Below are 23,823 nucleotides of genomic sequence, written 5' to 3'. Positions count from 1 at the left end.
ATGGACACCCAAGCAGCACAAGTGGGAAGTCTTTGTGGAGAGAAAAGTAAAGTATCGTGGCCAACGGCCAGCATCATTTTGACAATGACTATGAATCAGCCCCCTTGGAAGCTTCTCCAAGCTTGCAGCCCCATCAATGTCATCTTCAAATAACTAAATCCCCCAGATAATATCTGACTCTCCATAACAAAGACAAAGCCACAACTGACCAGACAAGCCTAATTCATGACCCACAGAAACCATGAGATAATAAATGTTTTCTGAGTGGGGTGGGGTGGGGAGAACTCTACTTCCAACTACACGTAAAAATTTAAATCATTCACAGACACATCATTAATGAAAAAAAAAAAAACCTGACAGGGAATTCCCTAACAGGGAATTCAGTGGTTAGGACTCTGCACTTTCACTGCCTGCAGTCCAGGTTCAATCCTCAGTCAGAGAACTAAGATCCCACAAGACAGAGAAAAAAAAAGAAGAAGAAGAAAGAAACTGACAAATTAGACTTCACAAAAATTAATTTTTCGTTTCTCAAAAGACATTGTTCAGATAATGAAAAGGCAAACTGCAGAGTGGGAGAAAACATCTGCAAAACACATCCAATAAAGGACCTTTGTGTGTGTTAAGTCGCTTCAGTCGAGTCCAACTCTTGGCGACCCATGGACTATACAGCCTGCCAGGCTCTTCTGTCCACAGGGATTTTCCAGTAAGAATATTGGAGTAGGTTTCCATTTCCTCCTCCAGGTAAAGGACCTTTATCAGTGTATTTAAAGAAATCTTAAAAATCAACAAGAAGACAAATAACCCAATGTTAGAAAGGGCAAGAGATTTGAATACAGTCTTGACAAGAAGGATAAAACAGATGGCAAAGATGATATAAAGAAACTTTCTTTTAATAAACCCTATCCTATAAGCAGGTAATATAAAGGTTAAAAGTAAAGATCCATCATTTAACTCTAGTTTCTATAAAAAGTACTGAGCACAAAGCCAAATGAAGTGTGACTCTCATGAGGTTGGTTAGCAACTCTCAGCAGCATTCATGTAGTAAACAAAGCAGATAATCGCTAGTGTTTCAAGAAAGTGAATGGTAAGTGATAAGGCAACAACAATAAACAAATCAAAACTGAATCATGTCAAATGAGGAGTAGGACATAACATTAATCACTGAAATTCTAAAAATGCTTAGAATTTGAAACTTCTCATTAAACACTTCAAACGTGCAAGACAGCAAAGTTAAGCTGTCAAATTTAAATAATTGTGTAAGTTGCACTTAGGAGTATGCAACCAAGGAACCAAATGGACCAAATTCTCTTCTGCATCTAGTAAAATCTAGTCTAAAAGTAGCAGAGACTACAAAGAAACACCACTCCTCCCCCTACTGCTTAGAGTGGCACGCATGCACATAAGCACACACGTGCGCACACACACACACACATACACACATCTGTAAGGATACAAGAAAAGCTGCTATGTAAAGACAAGAAACTGAGTAAGTTTCATTTCTTACCCTCTTCTGCTTCATCCTCTTGGGGTGACAACGGGCCCCCTCCACTAGTAGGAGTGACTGGTTCCTCCTTCTCAGACTCTCGCTGTAGACTCACCACCTCATATATTGCATCCCCAGCATTGGTATGGCCTTTTCCCTCAGACTGAGAAAGATATAAAAATGTGCTTAAACATTAGAAATTTGAAGTAAACACTGAAAGATGGTGCATTTCAATGGTCATTAAAAAGAACTAAAATGAAGAAGAGCAGCAGGTCATGTTTGATCTACAGCATGTCTGAAGTTGAGAAAAATCTTTCAAGTGCAATGTTCACATAACATCCTAAATGTATGGTTCTTTTAGTATTATTTTAACCAAAACAATAAAACATATTAACCATCTGAAAAATCTCAAATTTCTTTTATCAGAAAAACCTAAGAAGCCACAGATTCCAGGGTAGAAAGATAAGCAAGTGATGCTGGATTCTTAGGACTGACTACCTTGCTCTGAGATAAAGAGACACCAGCTATATCCATCAACTAATTCATGGAAGTAGGGAGTTTTCACCTTACAAATGGCTTACATTCTAAATGGTCTTTTTTTAAGGAGCAAAATTTCCAAGGCAATCATTAATTAACCAACTTAGCATGGCCTACAAAGTCCTAGATAAATTGAACCCTGCCTCTCTCATGAGCCTCATCTCATATTCAAAAACTGTTAGAATACTATACTTGAGCCACTCTGGCCTGGTTTCAGTTCTGAGAACTTTTTCTTTTTTTCCCTGCCCAAGGCCTTGGGATATCTTTTTCTCTCTGACAATACAGCTTTTCCTCCTACTCTTTGCTAACTACCATTAATATTGGATCCTTATTTCTTAATGTTACTTCTGTTGATGTTGTTCACTTGCTTTGTCATATCCAACTATTTGTGACCCCATGCACTGCTGCATGCCAGGCTTCCCTGTCCTTCACTATCTCCCAAAGTTTGCTCAAATTCATGTCCACTGAGTTAGTGATGCCATCCAACCATCTCATCCTCTGTCACCCCCTTCTCCTCCTGCCCTCAATGTTACTTCTACAAAGAATCTAAACTAAATTCCCAAGTTTTCAGTTCTTATCATAACAACAGAGGAAGTATCATATGGGCAGAGATCATGTTGACTTTCAATCAGAAACAATATGGTACCTGACACATAGTAAGTATTCAGCAAATATCTGTGGAATCAATGATTAGACTAATGGTAAAACATGAATTTTAAAGTCAAACAGACCTGAGTCTGAATTCAAATTTCACTACAAGTAAGAGTGTGGTCTTGGACAAAATACTGTGCGGAGGCACAGCACCTCTATCAATAAAACTGAAATAAACCATCTCAATTATTAAGGAGATTAAATATAAAAATCCTTAGAACATAAAATTAGAGTGACTGAAACAAATTTTTATTACTATTATTATCTCAGTCTTTACACCATTTTACCACACTCTAAAGAACACAAAATAACAATAGTATAGGCATATATAGAGGTATAATTATCTCAAATATCTACCTTTACTTTAATTAATTTAAATTACAAAAACATAACTAATTATTCATTCTTCTCAAGAATTTCTTCTGAACAATAAATCAAATTTCAGGCACATTTTCAAGTCATTTAGCAAATAATAAAAGGTAAAATTGTCCACTGCATTAAACATAGAGGGGAAAAAAAAGAAGACAGCCATGAAAAATTATGTGGTTAGGTTTAAACCAAACATTTTTTGTTGTTGTTGTAGTTCTATTATGTTCAGGAAACAAAGATCTCAATCCCTAAAGCAACAACTAAAGTAATTGTATAAAGAAATACAATAAAAATGAAATACTAGAAAACAAGCTGGCAGAGGAGTAGGTGGACATGGTGTATACCTCTCTCCATGGATACATCAGGAATACACCTTCAGACACAGAAGTCCATGCAGAACACCAGCTGAGAGAGGACGGGAGTAGCTGAGCAGCAGAAAAGAATATACAGAATCACGCAAAACTCGGTAGGATGGAGGAACTAGGGGAAAAAACAGGAGTACTACAAGGACTGGACCTGCCCTTGGTGGGTGGAAGAAGCGAAGCAGGGGTCTGATCCCCACATCAGGGCAATTGTCTGAGTCAGAGGAGAAACATTTAAGGCTGAGAATGAAACATCTGATCTGTGGCAGCCTAAATAGAATGAGAATCAGACAGTCCTTGCTGCAGCCATACGTACCCTGGAAAGGGATGCAGGTCCCCTAGAAGGGGCGGCAGCAGCTGGGAGCTGGAGCTTAGGGATTGTGGAGCAATCCCAGGGCGAGGGCTACTCTTGACTGTGGAGAAATCACTAGATATAAAGGACGCTACACTATGTTAAAAAGATCTAGTCACCAAGAATATATAAGAATCTTATAAACATATGTAGCTAAAAAGAGGCTCTCAAATAAATGAAGCAAAAAATTCACAGAAATGAAAGGAGATGGACAAATCCACATTTACAATTGGAGACATCAACACTCCTCTCACAGAAATGAAAAGAAGTATACGAAAATTTAGCAATGTTATAGAAGAACTGTACATCATCAACAATCGTATCTGATATTATATATCACTCCATTCAATAACAGAAGAATACACATTCTTTTCAAATGCACATGGAACATTCACCAAAACAAACCATGTCCTGGGTTATAAAACAAACTTTAAGAAATTTTTTTAGACTTAACTAAATTATGTTTAGTGACCATAATATAATTAAACTGAAAATCAACAACAGAAATATGTCTGAAAAATCCCCAATACTTGGAAATAAAATAACACACTTCTAAACACTCCATGGATCAAAGAGGAAAACTCAAAGTAGAAAATATTTTTAACTGAACAAAAATGAAAATACAACAAGTGAAAATTAGTGGGATATATCTAGGATTTAGAAATATAAATACATGTATTTCAGATGAGCCATTCAAAAATCAATAATCTAAACGTGCACTTTAAGAAATGAGGAAAAGAAGTACAAAATAAAGCAAACAGAAGTAAAATAATAATAAAAAAGATAACAGTACAAATCAATAAAACTGGGGACACAAAAAGTTTAAAATCAATGAAACCAAAAGGTAGTTTCTTTACAAAGATCAATAAATTGATAAACCTCTAGCTAAATTCACAAAACAAAAAAGAAGATACAAATTATCAATACCAGGAACAAAAGCATGGGTATCACTATATACTCCATGAAATCAAATGGATAATAAATAAATACTGCAAACCGTCCTATGCATATTAACTGTACAACTTAGCAAAATGCACCAAATTTAAGCTGTACACCACAATAATTTGATACACTGTATATACTGCAAAATAGCTACCACAATAACATCCTTCACATAACATAGTTAGTCTTAGTAATTTATTAACAGATTGTATTCTTTCAGTAGAAGTATAGTTGATTTATATGTTTCACATATACAGCAAAGTGATTCAGTTTTATGCATATATATGAGTGTATATATGTGTATAGATATATATATATATATATATTCTTTTTCAGATTATTTTCCATTATAGGCTATTACAAAATATCGAATATAGTTCCCCATGCTATACAGTGAACTGAAGTGAAAGTCACTCACTTGTGTCCGACTCTTTGTGACCCCATGGACTATACAGTCCATGGAATTCTCCAGGCCAGAATACTGGAGCGGGTAGCCTTTCCCTTCTCCATGGGATCTTCCCAACCCAGGGATCGAAGCCAGGTCTCTTACATTGTAGGTGGATTCTTTACCAGCTGAGCCACAAGGGAAGCCTGTGCTATAGAGTAGTTCTTTGCTTTTTATCTAATTTGTATGTAGTAGCATCAGCTAATCACAAATTCCCAACTGATCCCTCCCCTAATTGATTATACTTTAATTTAAATAGGTTTAAATCAACACGCATCCTCAAAAAGGAAACTTCCTCTTATGCCTTTTAGATCTAATAACTGATAAAAGGCTTTGCCTCCAAGTGAAAAGAATGTTAAGGCACCTGAAAGCAAAGAAGAGATTTGGGAGGAGGGCAAAAAATAGTTATTTTAACATTAAACCTGTATTTAGCCCAGAGCCCATAACAAGCCTAAAGGAGGCCTGAGCTAGGAAAAGATTTAAGAAAGGGCAGCTACTTCCACCTCCAGTCTGGATCATGCTCTCCTAGAGAATAAAGAAGAAACGGCTCCCTTCCTTCTAGTAAGGGTCAAGCCACAGGAGCTTCTGAGAGCAGGTAAGACTATGATGAACTCTTGTCATGCCCTAAATCTACCCTTTTATTCAGGCAAGCCTCCTCCCTCTAAACGATGTCAACTAAAAACACAACAGGATAGTAGCCTCTGGAGAACAGCTTATCAAGAGAGAAGCTTTTCCGCTCTCCTTAACAGTGATCTCCAGTCTTACCTCTTGGACATTATGACTCTGTTTCTCATTTCTCTATAACTTCCCCCTGTAGGCCAGAAAATTTACCACCCCAAAATGTCTCTTCGGCATTTAGACTATTTAGAGTTGGAACCAATCAAGGCCAAAAAGACTGAGGAAGAAGTTTTGACCTCTCCCCTCACTGCCTAAATTTAGATAGCAGGCCTGTTTCTGGAACAGAGTTACAACAACCTGCAAAGGATATGGGCTAGGTGTGATGCGGAAACTCGGCAGGGCCTAGAGATCAGAGTTCCCTCTGTCCGACTGTAACTGTGTAGCCCATCAAACATCTGTTTACCAAACATTTGCTTTCCCAGCTCCATATGAACTACCATTTTTCCCCAAAAACACTCCCCCCAACAAACTCTTTTATCAACTGAAGATGGTATTCAAGGTGAGGGATTCGGCCATTTTGGTGAATTTACTGTTTTCCTGGGTCTCTCCAATGTGTGTGCCGTGCTAAGTTGCTTAGTCATGTCCGACTCTTTGTAACCCTATAGACTGTAGCCCACCAGGCTCCTCTGTCCATGGGATTCTCCAAGCAAGAATACTGAGGTAGGCTGCAATGCCCTCCTCCAAAGGATCTTTACAGTGCAGGGATCGAACCCACATCTTTTATGTCTCCTGCATTGGAAGGCAAGTTCTTTACCACTAACACCACCTGGGAAGCCCTGATGTACACATGCTATTAAACTTTTTATTTTCTTCCTTTAATTTATCTCACATCACTTTAATTCTTATTAAGAATTACCATCTAGTCAAAAATATGCTTTTTCCAATAGTCAATTATGGATGTGAGAGTTGGACTATAAAGAAAGCTGAGCATCAAAGAATTGGTGCTTTTGAACTGTGGTATTGGAGAAGACTCTTGAGAGTCCCTGAGACTGCAAGGAGATCAAACCAGTCAATCCTAAAGGAAATCAGACCAGAATATTCATTGAAAAGATGGATGTTAAAAAAAAAGAAAAAGAAAAGACGGATGTTGAAGCTGAAGCTCCAATACTTTGGCCATCTGATTCAAAGAGCCGACTCACTGGAAAAGACCCTGATGTTGGGAAAGACTGAAGGCAGGAGGAGAAGGGGGCAACAGAGGATAGGTTGAATGGCATCACTGACTCAATGGACATGAACCTGGGCAAGCTCCAGGAGACAGTGAGGGACAGGGAGGCCTGGCATGCTGCAGTCCATGGGGTCGCAAAAAGGCAGACAGGACTTAGTGACTGAACAATTATCCCCACTGCCATCGCCTTTCTTCAGGCATTCATCATTTCTTATCTTGGCCACAGCAGCCTTCCAACTTCATATTCACTGCCTCCAGTGTCAATGTCCTTTACACCACTGTCAGACTGAACTTTCCCAATTAAAAACATATTGTCATTCACAGCTTAAAATTCTCCCAACCTGAGGACAAAGTACTAAGCATGACAATGACCTACCTATGCAGAATAATTACCCACCATGCCCACTGATACTTCAGCAATACAGCGATATCTAATCTCCTGAAGATCTTCAACATATCATGTTGCATCAGAGCTGTATAAACTGACTCAACTATTGTCTCTGACTAAAATGTCCTTCTCTGTCTTATCACAATTCAAAATCCTGACCCTTCTACAAGAGTTAGTTATTCACTTATTGGTTAATTTATTCATTCATTTATTTTAGGCTTAAGATACAAAATATTCTGTCCAAAAAGAATACAGACTAGATAGAAGACAAGTATTAATTAATGTTAATAATAACAATAATAGCTAACACTTATTGAGCACATACCAGGTGATAAGCACTGTCTTAATGGGCCTGACATGAATTCATATTTAATCATCATGAGAGCCATGATATTGTATATAATAAGAAATACACTGGTCTTCATCCTGGCTCCACAGCAATAAAGGTGAAAGAAACATCTTTTGTTATAATATTTGGTTTTTATCCATTTTCTGAAATAGTTCCAGGGAATCCCCTGATGGTCCAGTGGTTAAAACCCCACGCTTCCACTGCAGGGGGCATGGGCTTGATCCCTGTCAGGAAACTAAGATCCCACATGCTGCAAGGTGCCACCAAAAGGAAAAATATATATATCCTGAACCATGAAATAGTTCCAGAGCAATAAAGGTAAAATGAGCATTTTTTTTTTGTTATTTCTAATGAGCTTCTTTCAACTGCAGCTGAATTTATATTCATGAGGTGACTTTTAGAAAGCCCCTAAGCTGAGAACGGGGCAGGTGGATGCCAGGAGAATCTATCACATTGATTTGAGGGCTAGAACTTACAGCCCCACTCCACCAGTCTGCAGGGAGGGGAAACGGACTGGTGCTTGAGTTAATCGCTAACAGTCAATGATTTTCTCAATTATGCCTACAGAATGAAGCATCCAAAAAACCCCCAACTTAGCTGTTCAGAGAACTTCTGGGCTGGTAAACACATGGAGGTACTGAGAGGGTGGCAAGACTGTATATCCCCAATACCTTGCACTATGCATCTCTGCTAGCTGGCTGTTCCAGAGTTGTATCCTTTTCTAATACACTGGTAATCTATTAAGCAAACTGTTTTCCTGAGTTCTGTGAGTTCTAGCAAATCATCACACCTGAGGAGGGGGCTGTGGGAACCTCCATATTACAGCTGGTTGGTCAGAAACACAGGTGACAACATGAACCTGCAGTTGGTATCTGAAGTAAGGAGGAGGGGGACAGTCCTGTGGGACTGAGCCCTTAAACTGTGAGGTCCACGCTAACTCCAGGTAGTGTTATCACTGAACTGAAGGGTCAGTTGGAGAATTAATTGGTATAGGAAAAACACCCACCTGTCTAGAGTCAGAAATGAAGTGGTGGGAACAGCAGTAAAGGAAACAGAGTTTTCTTTAAACAAATCTGAGGTGGTATAATAAAAATCCCCACTTCGGAGATGAGGAGTATCTTGCCTAAGGCTAAATATCTAGGACATGGGGAGAAGCTGGGTTTCAATCCTAGGAACCTGACTCCAATCCAAGGTGACAAGTATGATTAGTGAGTGTCACTTCTGCACTCTGCATATACTTCTACTGTTGCATGAATCACCAGTAGGATAATCTTTTTACCATTATATTCTTCACTCTTTAAAGACAAGATAACATGTATTATTCACTCACATATCCCCAACACTATCACACTATAGGTACTCAATAAATATTTAATAAACAAAGCACTGAAAATCACTTCTAAAATTAATAGTGGTATCTCAGCAAACTAATTTTACTTATTATGATACAGGCCTTTGACTCTCTCAGTTTAGTAACACTTCATATCAAGCATGAATGCCCTCATGGTTTCTGGATCTTGACCCCTACTAAAACCTAGCTAAAGGAGAGCATCTTATTAAACTCATTAACAATGAGGTCAGTAAGACTGGTAAAAGTTATTAAGGTCTATTTCCTGGTAACATGCAGCAAAGCTTTAAGACAGTGGAATAAGCATCCAATAATAAAATATGAGATGTTCATTAACAACAAAAAGGCTTTTAGAGCAAGGGATCTTTTTGGCAAGCCATTTTCAAGTGACTCCATGTAAGCAGAGTGCTCGTCTCAGATCAGCATCATACAAAACGAAGTTTCAGCAGCGAACAGCCCGTTTTCTTAGAAAAGGAATCAGTCGCTGCACTTCCAAGGTTTCCAATGTTACAAATCCTTACATTTTCTCATAAAGTCTTCATATACTATATACCTAATGCAATCAGTGATGTCAACAAAGATGATACAAAGAAAGACAAGTTAAGTGAAATACAACAAAAATGATCAGTGCTCATATGGAAATTTTTTCAGGAAAAAAATACTAGTTTTAGTGTTACAGCTAGCATACTTTCCATTTCTCATAAACATTTCACAAGGACAAGTTTTAGGGCAAACTGCTTAGGCTTAATTCCTGATCTATCACCTAATAACAACCCTCCTGTGCCTAACAGTTTATCTAAAAAATGGGGTTAATAAAGCTACTTACACCTCAATGGTGGCGGGCTACAATCCATGGGATCACAAAGAGTTGGACACAACTGAGCGACTAACACTACACTACACCTCAACAGAGTTGTACTGAGGAGGTGCACCATGTAGGACTCTCTTTAAATGATGGTTGTTATATTACTATTGCTCATAGTAACAGTCAGAAAAGTTGCTATTGTTCTTTCCAACAAGAATGGAGAGATCTCCTTGAATATACAGAATACTGAGTAGAAAACACAGAAAATCTCATCATAGAACTTAACACAGTTGACATTTATAGAATATTCCACCCAACAAATGCAGAATACATATTCCTTACAAGTACTCTTGGAACATTCACCAAAATAGGCTATGTTTTGGGTAAGTAACTCTCAACAACTTAAAAAGATTCAAATTTCAGAGTATGTTCTCTGTTCAAAATGAAATTAAAAATCAGATTAAGAAAGTTATCTAAAAATTTTGTATACATCTGGAAATTAAATAACATATTTCTGAAGAACTCACATGTCACAAAAGAAATAACATGGAAAATCAGAATATACATTTCAAATTTATGAGCACACAAAAGATCAAGTTTTTATGGGTACAGCTAAAGCAGAAGTTAGAGGGATATTATAATCTTAAAAATTAAAAGATTTTAGGGAAAAAAGATATTAGTAAAAAAATGTTTTTAAAAATCTTCACAAACAAGTTAAATCCAAAGAACAGAAAAAGGAAATAAAAAAGAAAACAAAAGGAACTAACAGAAGATGAAACAGAAAAACAATAGAGAAATGAATGTGCTCCAAACTTGGTTCTATGGGAAAGAATGAAAATCAATAAAACCAATATACTTCAAGCTAGGCTGATTAAAAAAACACAAGGGAGAATATATAAATTACCAGTATCAGAAATAAAAGCAGATCATAGAGATTCTAAAAACATTAAAAATAAAAAGGGAATATTTTAAGCAATAAATTAAATATCCTTGATTAAACTGAAGATTCCTTCAAAGAAGAGGATCACCAAAAAATGACTCAAGAGAAAATAAAAATAATAATAAACAAAGTAACATATCATCTACTAAAGAAATTAAGTTATACCACTAAAGTCAGAATCTGCCTGCAACTCAGGAGACCTGGGTTCGATCCCTGGGTCGGGAAGATCCCCTGGAGAAGGGCATGGCAACCCACTCCAGTATTCTTGCCTGGAGAATTCCATGGACAGAGAAGCCTGGGGGTCTACACTCCATTGAGTCACAAAGAGACAACTGCTGAGCAACTAACGCTTTCACTTTCTTTCACTTTTCAAAGTTAGAAGGGCTTCCCAAGTAGTGCAGTGATAGAGTGTCTCCCAATATAAGAGACATGGATTCGATCCCTGGGTTGGGAAGATCCCCTGGAGTAGGAAATGGCAACCCATTCCAGTATTCTTGTCTGGGAAATGCCACAGACAGAGAAGCCTGGTGGGTTACAGTCCATGTGGTCGCAAAAAATAAGACACAACTGAGCAACTGAGTACACAGTTAGAAACCATCTTCTTATTTTACATTAATTTAAATCAGTTTCACATTTAATGGAGCTGAGCACTACAAGTGAGTCTAATTTAATCTTTTTAATTCACATGAAATGATGTCAAATAGTTTTCTTTTTCCTCAAATAGTATTTTTCTTATTACTAAGAAATCTTATGGTACTTACCACTCAGTAACTCAATATCAGCAATTTTAAAAAATATAAAAGTAACAGTCATAAAATCCACTCATATATTCTTTACATTTATGTAAATATAAATTCCAGTAGTCTTGCAAGATAAACAAGAGTACTGGAATTTATATATTTATATAATTAGATGTACATGTATAGCATACGAAGCCAAATTGAGCAATGATAAAGTTTTTGTAATATGAAAATGGTTAAGTGGTTTCTGTATTTGTTCACTGCACTGATGCTTGCTTTTACATTACTTTTTACATATTACAGTATATGAAGCAACAAGCATTTTTAAATTTGGGAGAGAGGGAGCACTAAACAGGATATGAGGAATTCTTATCACTCAAACAGAATATTTCATTCTGATTTCATACAATGGATGCTGTTAGAATTCAAATTATTTTCCACAGTAACTTTCTTCTTTCATTTACAAAAAGGGTGTTTTACATACTAACACTGCTTAAAAGAACTTAAAAATTTCAGAGAAACCCTAATTTTGTTCATCTAATATTAAAATAATTGTATAACCTTACTGATAAGCCAAACAACACATTCATATAATATTATATAGGTAAAAAGAACTATAACACTCAGTTATTACTTAGAAACTTTTTCACTGTTACTTTCTAAAGATATATTTCTGTGCTCTTTCTTTTTGGTTTCATATAATCATATATAACAGAAAAGTTTTTGATGTAGATTTAATATTTCTATTAAGTATGTTGATACTTTACAGGTACCATTACAGGTTTCTAAAACAAATTTCTATTTAATTTTACTAGCTGTTTTTTTCAACTGACACTAATCTTACATATTCACTGGAAGGACTGATGCTGAAGCTGAAGCTCCAATCTTTTGGCCATCTGATGCAAAGAACTGACTCATTGGAAAAGACTCTGATGCTGGGAAAGATTGAAGGCAGCAGGAGAAGGGGACAGCAGAGGATGAGATGGTTGGATGGCAGCACTGACTGGATGGACATGAATCTGAAAAAGCTCTGGGACTAGGTGGTGGACAGGAAGGCCTGGCGTACTGCAGTCCACGGGGTCACAAAGAGTTGCACATGACAGAGCGACTGAACTGAATCTTACATACGCATTTTACAAATACTCCATTATTAACTCTAAATATCATTTGATTATCTGAAGAATTTTATTGCTTTTTATTACTATTTAAGGAATTACACTGGCATTAAAGAAAAAAATAGTAGAAAACAATATATGAAAAGAACAAAAAGATCCTACCTGTTTCAACCTCATGAAGAAAGTCTCCGTGAAAGTTTTTCTGCTGAAATACCAAAATCGCTCATTTGCAGGGTACACACGTACTACTGTCTCCAGGAGAAAGCGGACTGGCTCCACCACTTCTGTGACTACCATATCCACTGCCACGGTCATGTATACTCGTTTATCTGCAGTAGAAATGTTCTGTGTTTTATGCTAACTTTATTACTACTTGATTGAAAAAACAAAGTTAAAGAACTTAGGTTCTTTATACTCATGTTACCCTCTATGTTTAAGTGTTTTACTGACACAGAGATTGACAAAGTAATCAAGTTTCCCAAGTACATTTCTCAATTCGCCTAGCCTCATCTTATGAAAAGACTAAATCTTTTCTGACAATTTTAATTTTTCCTTCCCAAAATCAGGCCCTCAATAAAAAAATAAAAATTTCAAATGTCTTTCACACTAAAACTATCTTTCAGGTTGCCCCCCACAAAACAAACAAACAAACAAACAAAAAAACACACTAGAAATAGAAAATCAAAATTGCCCTTTCATTCTATAAAAAAAAGATACTAGAAATTACTAGGTTTGTTTGATGAGTTGCATGGGAAGGAATGTCAAATCAGAAGAGACACTCAACCTTCACTTTGTTCAATTTGCTTGGAAAATTTTTATTAAAATGATTCTCTCAATCTTGTATGCTTTAAGGGAAGTCTCTAGGAATTTCTTAATACCCACAATTTCCATAATAAATATTAATCCTCAGGAAAATCACTGACCAAAGCTCTAATGAAATAGCTCTGTGTAATTTTCATACTCTCGGCATACATAATGTATAAAATATTCTCTCTGTATATATGCCATGTATACACACAGTATATTTATACATACTATAAATATAAATATATTACAAATATACATATACTATTGATAGTACCTATACACTACAAATATATGTAATTTTCAAATATATACTCTATATATGGTGAAATCTCTTGTCATGTCCAACTCTTTGCAAACCCATGGACTATACAGTCCATGGAATTCTCCAGGCCAGAATACTGGAGTGGGTAGCCTTCCACTTCTCCAGGGTATCTTCCCAACCCAGGGGTCGAACTCAGGTGTCTAGCATTGCAGGCAGATGGACAGAGAAGCCTGGCAGGCTACAGTTCACAGGGTCGCAAACAGTTGGACACAACTTTGTGCCTGAGCACATACTATAAATATACGTATAATATATATCAGAGCCCTGGCAAGTGCTTTTTTAGACAACAACAGTACACTGTTATAAGTGAGCATTTCAGCTACCATTTAAAATGCTTACTTGCTACAGCCTCCTTTAAATTTTAATCTAGAATCTTCTAGGCCAGTGTCTATTGGTTATCTTCAGTTTCACTATGATAGGTTGATGGACAGCTGGGAGTTGGTGATGGACAGGGAAGCCTGACATGCTGCAGTCCATGGGGTCGCAAAGAGTCGGATACAACTGAGCCACTGAACTGAACTGATGATAGGTTGATATGGACTTGATTTACCCTTTTGAAATTCATTGGGCTTTTTGAATCCGTGGTTTCATTATTCCATATAACTGTATTATTTTTAAATTACTTTTAAAATTTAAAAATCTATTTCGTCTGCAATTTTCAGTTCTCAGTTAAAAGGAAAGTTCAAATAACCAAGCTTACCACTAGAAGAAACCTTCAATAGTTTCTTTTTAACCATTATACAACATTTAAAATCATCAACTATACTTCTATTAATATAATTAAACTCAATAAAAGATGTATTACATTTGTACTAAATGCAAGCATTCAATCTGCCAAGTCAAGAAAAACTGGGATTCTCTCAACATTGTATCAGGATGTCATTTTGATATACAATTATATAGTTTAACTGAATAAATAAATTTTTAAGTATATTATTTTTAATTGACAACCAAATAGGTGTTAAACTACAAAATGAAAGTGAACTATGTGTTACATTAAAAACAGATAAAAACTGCTTTTATAAGTTATTGTTTGAAATGTCTATATTTTATTCTTCAAAATTATCAGCTGACTTATTTTTTTTCATTTTCATGTTGATTTTCTGAATGATTAAAAGGAAGAAGTTTATAGACTGGTATTCACAAGTCTGTAACCAGAAATAACAAACTGTGGGTGTAAAGATTATTTATTCCTATATATGAAAACCTAAATTTTATATAATCATCATTATCTTTCTCTTTTTAGCCCTCATTTTGAAACAGCTTGATGTGTGATCAAATGCATGCAATTTATGGAAGTGGTAAATACTCCTGAGAATAATTATCATTTACTGTTCTTCATTAATATCTTTCCATATCCATATTCACTAATGCTCCTGTCTTTAACCAAAAGTCTATTGTGGATGTAAAGCAAATAATACAAAACTAAGAATCAAGCAAACTGATCCATATTGTCTCAAGATAAATTATTGTGTTGAATCATAGTAAAACATTTAGTAGAAGATTATAACTCATGAGGAGCTTCCCTGGTAGCTCAGTTAGTAAAGAATCCACCTGCAATGCAGGAGACCCTGATTCGACTCCTGGGTCAGGAAGATCCTCTGGAGAAGGCTAAGCTACCCACTCCAGTATTCGTGGGCTTCCCTGCTGGCTCAGCTGGTAAAGAATCTTCCTGCAATGCAGGAGACCTGGGTTCAATCCCTGGGTTGGGAAGATCCCCTGGAGAAAGGAATGGCTACCCACTCCAGTATTCTGGCCTGGAGAATTCCACAGACAGTGTAGTCCATGGGGTCTCAAAGAGTTGGACACAACTGAACAACTTTCACTATAACTCCATGAGATGCAACTAAATTTTAGTTTAAAGGCAGACAGTAGACAAGAAAACAACAAAAAGCCACATGGGCAATGAACAGATGTCTAGATAAAGTAGGAGTAAAAACAATGGGAAAAATGAAAAATGAGCCTATTTATCATCTATAAATACTGTTCAACACTAGACATAGTAAACAAAATGAAAAAATTAAAAACTTAAAAAAAATATTTGCCTCAAATGAAATCTTAAATATACATTACTAAATTCCCAAAGGTCAAAAGGCTGGAATAAACAATTAGTAAATAAAAAATATATATATAAGTAATCTGTAATATAAACAAAAAAAGTTAAAATAGATATCAAATATATGCAAAAATTCCAGAATTTTCTTTCATTTCTTTCATATTCTGTCTTTTTCCCCTACAAATAAAACAACCCTATTATGACACATGAAACAGTAAGCCCAAATACTTTCCTGAAGAATGTAATAAAATTAATCCACATATTCTTGGAGGTCTTTCTTCTGAATAGTTATAGGAGGCTATCCCCATTGACACATAAAGTATGAAAAAGAAGAATAACTCCATTTAAAATAAGTACCAGAATATTTTTTAAACATGGCAAAACAATATTGTCCATAATGCAAATTTTATAATAAATACTGAATAATGTTCTAGGAAAAGTCACCTTTTGGGGTTTCTTCATTAAGTGCCAGAAATATTGGTGCATTGGGGTTCCATATGCCAGTGATAACATAAGCTCTCCCATCACAGCTCTTTCCCATGGATTCCTATGACATTTCAAACAGAAATCACTGAGAATATTTACACCCCAAAAATCATCATTTTAACTTATATCTTACTTTAAGCAATCCAATTAATTAAATTTGAATTTACACTCAGGGCATTTATTTCCTTGGTAAATTTTTTTCACTCTACAGAAGCATTTCTTTAAATATTAAATTCTCCTGCAACTTTCTCCAGCATTTCTATTTATAGACACAAACTCTAGGATAAAAGGTATGCCCTTCGATGTTGGCTCACAAAAACAGTATTGGTATGAAGTTATATTTATCTTAGGCTGGTTGTCAAAATCTCACATACCCAGACATACAAGGATATATGAAGTGAGAATTAAGCTAACCACAGGAAAACATTAAAATTTTTCTTCTAATGTTCTAATTTTTAATATATTCTTAAAATAACTAATTTCCTTTGTCACAATTAACACCTTTAAAGTTAATACTTTTCTATTGTCTATATGCCAGATATTCGGACACTTTCTTACAATCATAAATCAATATTAGGAGACTAATACTGGTTTGTAATCTATGCCCAAGGTTGTTAACTATCTTCCTCTACCCTTATATTTATTCTCCTTCTTCCATTTTATCCTTCTCTTCTCTTCTTGCTCTTCACTTCCTCCACTCCTTAAGACTTTTACCAAGTCAGCTCTTAACTCTCATTAAAGCAGAAACTTCTATAGTTAAAGCAAGGCCACATTCAGCTATGTATATATATGTGTGTATGTGGTGTGGGGGAGCTTAGAGGTTGTCCCATGGGAGAAAAGCACACAGTATACAAATATAAGCATTTGCAAAAGAGTATTATTATCTACAATACTTTCAATTTTCTATACCAATTTCCTCATATTATGAATGGAGAGTGCTAAAAATGTCAGGCTAAAAGACAAACTTTTTTTTTTTCAGTATTTCCCACACACAGATGCTTCTCTGAATCCTTATGAAACTATTTCAGTCATTTGGTAATTACTATGTATATTTTTCTACTGTACTGGTGATAGTTCACTGATCAGACTGTAAAGCAGAGTGGAAAAACACTCAAGACCATGTAAAGGAAATCCACTCAGTACCTCCAACATATTTATATATTCATGTTCATTCTCTTTCCCTGTCTCCCACCCTCCCTTCCATGTGCCTATCTTCTCTCTCTACTGTCTAACTAGACCCCCATTCAGAGCAAGAATGAGCACCTGACCCCAAAATATCTAGTTCATTTCTGGACAAAAGCATATGCTATTCTTGAGTCCAAAAAATGAGCTAGACCAATCAAATTCTCTCTTTCAAGTAACAAATACCAAGGAAAGTGGGCAGTCAGCAGTGGAGCTGAAAGGTTTTGATATGAAAATGACAGACCACAAGGAAAATGAAGTAATAACTGAATTTAAGGTAGGGGAAAATATATAAAGAACAGCAGAGTATTAGGAAACTGCTAAGTGTTAAGCAAGAAATGGGGAAAACAAACACACAAAAAAATCCTTAAAAATAATGAACCACGTAGTCAAAAAACAAAGGCACATACAAAGGAGGTGAGTTGAAGGGGCAGAGAGTGGGGAACCTAGAGAGAAGGGCAGAGAAGAGACAGGGAGGGAGAGAAAGGGCAAGGAGGGAAAAGGGCAGGAGAGGGAAACAAGAGGCGGGCAATGAAGGGAGCAAAGCAGGGAGAGAGAGAAGAAGGTGCAGAAAGAGAAAAGGGAGCAGAGCACCAGAGCTGTGATAACGGGGGCAGCTCCTAGGAAAGAGGCTCACTGAAAGAGCAAGCCCATGCGGAGAGGGGAGGCAGACAGGAAGAGATCAGACAGAGACCACTCTTCAGGTTCAGGTACAATTTCATCAAGGTCAATAACCTCTTGTTCTTCAGCTGCTCTAAGTGAACCTTTGCTCCCTGTAAGCAAAACAGCCTAACCAAATCAAACATATTTTTATTTCTTTTTAGTCTTCACAACCACAAAAATACTGTCTCATACATTAAAAGCCTTCAATCAAAGTTTCTCCTCGAGTCATTTCTGTTATTGTACTAGATATTTCTATTACATAGCCTGGCTTGCTCCCATCCCCTTATGAAGAGACTTTCACAATCTTTGCTCTAGAGTTCCTTCCCAGCTCTTCTACAGACCTTCCCTCCCCCAAGAAGGCTGACAAGATCAGGGACATCAGGGAAAGGACATCTGGACAACAAACACCTCTGCCCCAAAGAGGCCAGGCTGGAACCACCAGACGCCCTCCTCTTAAGAAAATAAACCAGGAAATAGAAACAGAATATGGCACTTCGCAATGGAACATAAGTTGAAGAATCACATACAAAGCCATGAATGAACTACCGTCAAGTTATGAGGTACCTGAAACTGTGAGGTCAAGTAGGGACAGCAGGGTAAAGCACACAGATGTTATCAGGAGGAGGAGAAAACACACAAAGAAAGAAAGAAACGTAACTTCTCACTAATCCATTCATTCCTTAAGCAAATATGAGACTACTAGGAGTCACACTCTATGCCTGTGAGTGTCCAGCAAAGAAAACAAGAGAGAATGGTCCTGACTTAACGGAGTTAACAGGCTAATGATTTCCAAACAGCAGTTTGTGACCCATCTGTGGATCATAAAATCAATTTAGTGGATTATGATCAGACTTTTTAATCAAGTAGAAGAAAAAAATAACAGATTTCATCAAACATGAATTATTTCATAAATTTCACTATTTCTTAAATTTCATAATTTAAGAATTATTTCATAAAAATTTTACTTCAGCTTTTTTTTTTTTTTTTTACGATTTATAAGTGTATTAGATTACAATGTAAATTTTATTTCTGTGAGTCCAACTACTGGCCTAGTGTCTCAATAAATAGTTAATTATGAAGATTCACAAACTTTCTGGACTTCCCTGGTGGCTCAGAGGGTAAAAGCATCTGCCTACAATGCAGGAGAACAGGGTTCGATCCCTGGGTCAGGACGATGCCCTAGAGAAGGAAATGGCAATCCACTCCAGTACTCTTGCCTGGAAAAATCCCATGGACAGAGGAGCGTGGTAGGCTACAGTCCATGGGGTCACAAAGAACCAGACTCGACTGAGCGACTTCACTTTCTTTCACAAACTTTCTGAGGCACCTCTAGGATTCTAAGTTGTGTTCCAGTTCCACGAAATCTGACTCTACTGAGTTTTCACCTCTTTTTGGTACTTTCCTGTTCAGCATTTCCTAGGTATCAATGGTTGTAAATCAAAAATTCTCATTTCCTTATTCCTATACTACAAGTATCTTCAAAACTTTTCTCACTACTGGGAAAAAATTCAGAGACCATTATCTGCACCCCCCCAAAAGAGCTTAATTAATTTTATTTATATGTGATTTTATCTACTATGTATAATATATATAAGTAATTCAGCTGACTAAAAATATATTTTGTTTATAAATAGAGCTTTCTTTTTCATGTATATTTTATATTAAACAAAATTTATAAATGTATAGAGAAGTCTCAGCTAATTCTGCTCATTTAGCATTCAGGGAACAAAGTAGGCACTGCTTAAAAATTATTCAACTCAAATAGAAAAGCCTCATAAATTCTGACGCTCAAAAAAAAAAATTCTGACATTCAGCTGTACCCTTTTTCAAAGTCTGTCAGAACAAAGTGCAAGGGGAAATCTGTTTTCAAAGAGTTCACATATTTGGATATGTCATAGAAGTATTAATATCTTGCTCTAGAGGGCAGAACTAAGACACATTAGGCAAAGTTACAAGGAATATGATTTCAGGTGATTACAAAGGTATAACCTATAATAACCACAACTGTCCCATAGTCTTCATTATAAGGTAATGAGTTCCTTTTTATTAGATGTAGTCTGGTTAAAGCTCAATAACTGTGTATTAAGATACCATGAAGATTAAAAGCACTGGGTAACAACAAATCACAACTGCTGATAATTCTACATGCAAGCTCTCCAACTTAATCAACTATTTGTTGCACTGGTAAGCCCACTGCTCCCTCCAGGAGCTTCAGTGCTGACAAGCCTTTGATTTCAGTATGGATTCTTCAAGGTGGAGGGATGCACTACAAGTGAAGGGGGATCAGAAGCTCACACCAGGTCTCTAAATCTCCGCCAGTGATTCATCTTAATCTTTTAAACTCTGCAAGACCATTACCAATTAGGATCGAGGAGCTGATAAGTATTTAATGTCCTTGACACTCCCTCCTTACAGAATTTTCAGGGCTCCAAAATGCTATCTCTTGCCTTAAGCAAAACCACCTGCATTACTGATATGCTGTAAAAATGGATGGAAGAGAGATGAACCAATAGCTAATTTGTTTTCACATTTAATGTAACTGGTTGTCCTTACCTTACCTACCCAAGCAAGGCTTCCTCGCTATTTCTGTGGCTCACTGCACTGACTCTATGAGAGCATTTAACCCAATGATATCATTACAGATTTAAAGATCTGTTTCCATCACAAGATTATGAACCCAAAGATGTTAGAACTTTATTACCATATCTATAATGCCAGCACTCCACACAATACTTGGCATACAATTAGGTGCTCAAAAATGCTGAATAAACCATCCTACTAATACTAAAAAATCACTGTGGTATTATCCTGAAATAAAGAAAAAGATGATATAATTTGTGATATTTAAATGACATTTGCAAAATACAGCTGGAAGGAGAACATGTAGTGCTACCTAAAAGAAAAATCTCATTTAAGAACTTTATATTTTCACTAAAATAACTATTTCTTATAACATTTTTAAACCATAAACTGGATGTTTTCATTAACTGCACTATTAACAGGTATTTCTGTTTAAAAGTTAAGATGACTTGCCATTTTTACATCAAATACCAACTCTTAAATATATATTAACCTTCAAGGGCATTCCTTAAATGAATACCACTCCCACAGTAAATATACTTTGCTAATGAAAGGTAATCAAGAAGGAACAACTCAGAAAGGGAAATGCTTTAAAGAAAACAAACACATCCATCACAGTACTCAAATTAACATCAATACCACTGCATTAAAATAAATGAAAGGAACCATATCCACTCTGGATATGCCTGTTATAATCATGTACTTGTTATGTTTGGCTCAAAGAAAGGATATTTTCCTAAGAAGTCAAACAGATGAGTAGATGAACTTTTTCGTAACACTATCCTTTTATCTGCTTTCAACGTGCATATGATTCTTTCTACAAAAGTTTTTTAACTCCTAAGTTTCTCGCTCATTAGAAATTTTAAGTATGGGGTTCCAAATTAAATGACTACTATCACACGGCTGAAAGTAAGAAGTAATTTTGACAAAATGACAAGATTTCAAAATAGAAAATACTTTAAAAACATAAAATAACTATCAACTATACTTGGTTAAGGTGCTAAAGATTTTCATTACCATATCCAGTAAATGCATGTCACTGTTCTTCACGTTTCGACCTGGGCTTAATAACATTCCAAAACATCTGAAAATATTGGGGGGAAAAAAAGAAGAAATGAGGTATCAAGAATATATAGAAGCCCAGTGAGCAAAAGCCTTTTAATAGTAACTATACAATCCATCTAGCTCTATACTTACAAATAACTTTTTTTAGAGAAACATCACAAATAAGAATCCGTCAAGATACATAATAAAATCACACAGAAATAAATTATTTAAATTCCCAGATCTCTATTTCTGCTTCTGAAAGATTACCAATGAACAGAAACTGTGATAAAAATAGCCACAAATTGTTGACTGAAACAAAATACAGTACTGAGACATGAACTAATTTCTAGGTAAAAATTAGAGATTGTTTGCCTTAGAGTTATTCCAAACATATTGATCAAGATCAACTAATATAATTAAATTAAAAGAAAACTTTAAAAAAAATTAGAATAAAACACTGTACTCTCTCTCTTTGCATCAAGCCAGATTAATACAATCAATCAACTGGCCCTCAACAGTCATGTTCACTGAGTAGACTATCAATACTATATCTTCAGTTTGAAAAAAAAAAAGTCACATGAAACTCATTACTAAAAAATGCTACTATACTAGTGAAGATACTATCCAGCATATAACATATTATTAACTACTTATTCTGTGCCTCCTGATGCTAAGGAAGTTTTAGGAATCCAATTAACACTATCACTTTATTTGTAAAGGGTTTTCATCAATGATAAAATTCAGTTAAACCTAACATTTCTTTATATTTGTTATGATATCATTATTTTTTCTTTATCGTTAGGAAATGTAAACTCCAGAAAAGTTAATTTACTTAAACTCATATGGCTATTACATACCTCTTGTACTCAAAAGGCAATGTGATCTATCTACAACTCTGCCAACAATGTATACCCACACTTATTAGAATATAGTAGTTTTTATTACAGTTCTCCAAACATTAAAAATATGCTACGGAGCATTTTATAAAAGGAGTAAAAAATATAAACAAACTAAATATAAGATTTTTTAAATTTCAAAATAATGGCAGCTGAGCAGTCGATACTAAACCTGATCCTTGTTTTCCAAAGGTTTACTTTTCCAATGGCAGGATTTTTCCTTCCATAAACAAGACAAGAGAGAGGTCGGGATGGGGAATATATGTAAATCCATGGCTGATTCATGTCAATGTATGACAAAAACCACTACAATACTGTAAAGTAATTAGCCTCCAACTAATAAAAATAAATTAAAAAAAAAGAGTGGTCCTATGCAAATATGAGCTTAGTAAGTGGTAAAAAAAAAAAAAATTTACTTCCTGTAAATATTTGAGGACATCTTCCAGAAGTCATGTAAAATGATCAAATATATAATAAAGATACAACAAAGTCAGTAAGCTTTGAGGAAAACCTTCCAAACACACTGCTGTAGCAGTGAGCAAAATATAATCAATGAAAATAGAGATAATTATAACCTAATACTCATAATTTTAATATGGTTCCTATAAATTGCTATGAACTGTCTTTGAACTCACATAACAAACACTGTCTATACAAATTAAATATTAATCAGCCACTTCATTGTATTATTTCTAATTGTGCCTTAAATTCTTTATAACTACGGAAAACAGTGTGGAGATTCCTTAAAAAACTAAGAATAGAACTGCCACACAAGCCAGCAATCCCACTGCTGGGCATACGCCCTGGGGAAACCAGAACTGAAGGAGACAAATGGACCCCAATGTTCACTGTAGCACTATTCACAATAGCTAGGACATGGAAGTAACACAGAAGTCCATCAGCAGACCAGTGGATAAAGAAGTTGTGGTATGAATGCACAATGGAATATTCCTCAGCTGTAAAAAGGAATGCATTTGAGTCAGTTCTAATGAGGTGGATGAAATTGGTGCCTATTATACAGACTGAAGTGAGTCAGAAAGAGAAAAACAAATACTGTATATTAATGCATGTTTATGGAATGGTTTTTTCCAGCAACCATGTGTGGATGTAAGAGT

General features: G+C 35.7%; 1 protein-coding gene across 3 annotated transcripts in view; it reads right to left on the bottom strand.

Annotated features, from left to right (window-relative positions):
• Window positions 1–23,823, bottom strand: part of RABGAP1L (RAB GTPase activating protein 1 like) — a 657,985-nt gene that overhangs the window by 511,712 nt on the left and 122,450 nt on the right. For all 3 annotated transcript variants that reach the window (XM_065936086.1, XM_065936087.1, XM_065936089.1), the window contains exons 8-11: window positions 21,783–21,849; window positions 16,299–16,401; window positions 12,832–12,998; window positions 1,505–1,646 (exon numbers count right to left, since the gene is read on the bottom strand). In XM_065936086.1, the coding sequence (XP_065792158.1) occupies window positions 1,505–1,646; window positions 12,832–12,998; window positions 16,299–16,401; window positions 21,783–21,849 (479 nt within the window). The remainder of the gene's footprint in view (window positions 1–1,504; window positions 1,647–12,831; window positions 12,999–16,298; window positions 16,402–21,782; window positions 21,850–23,823) is intronic.

The sequence above is a fragment of the Muntiacus reevesi genome, chromosome 5, assembly GCF_963930625.1.
Source record: "Muntiacus reevesi chromosome 5, mMunRee1.1, whole genome shotgun sequence".
NCBI lineage: Eukaryota > Metazoa > Chordata > Mammalia > Artiodactyla > Cervidae > Muntiacus > Muntiacus reevesi.
This window is presented reverse-complemented; position numbering and strand designations above follow the sequence as displayed.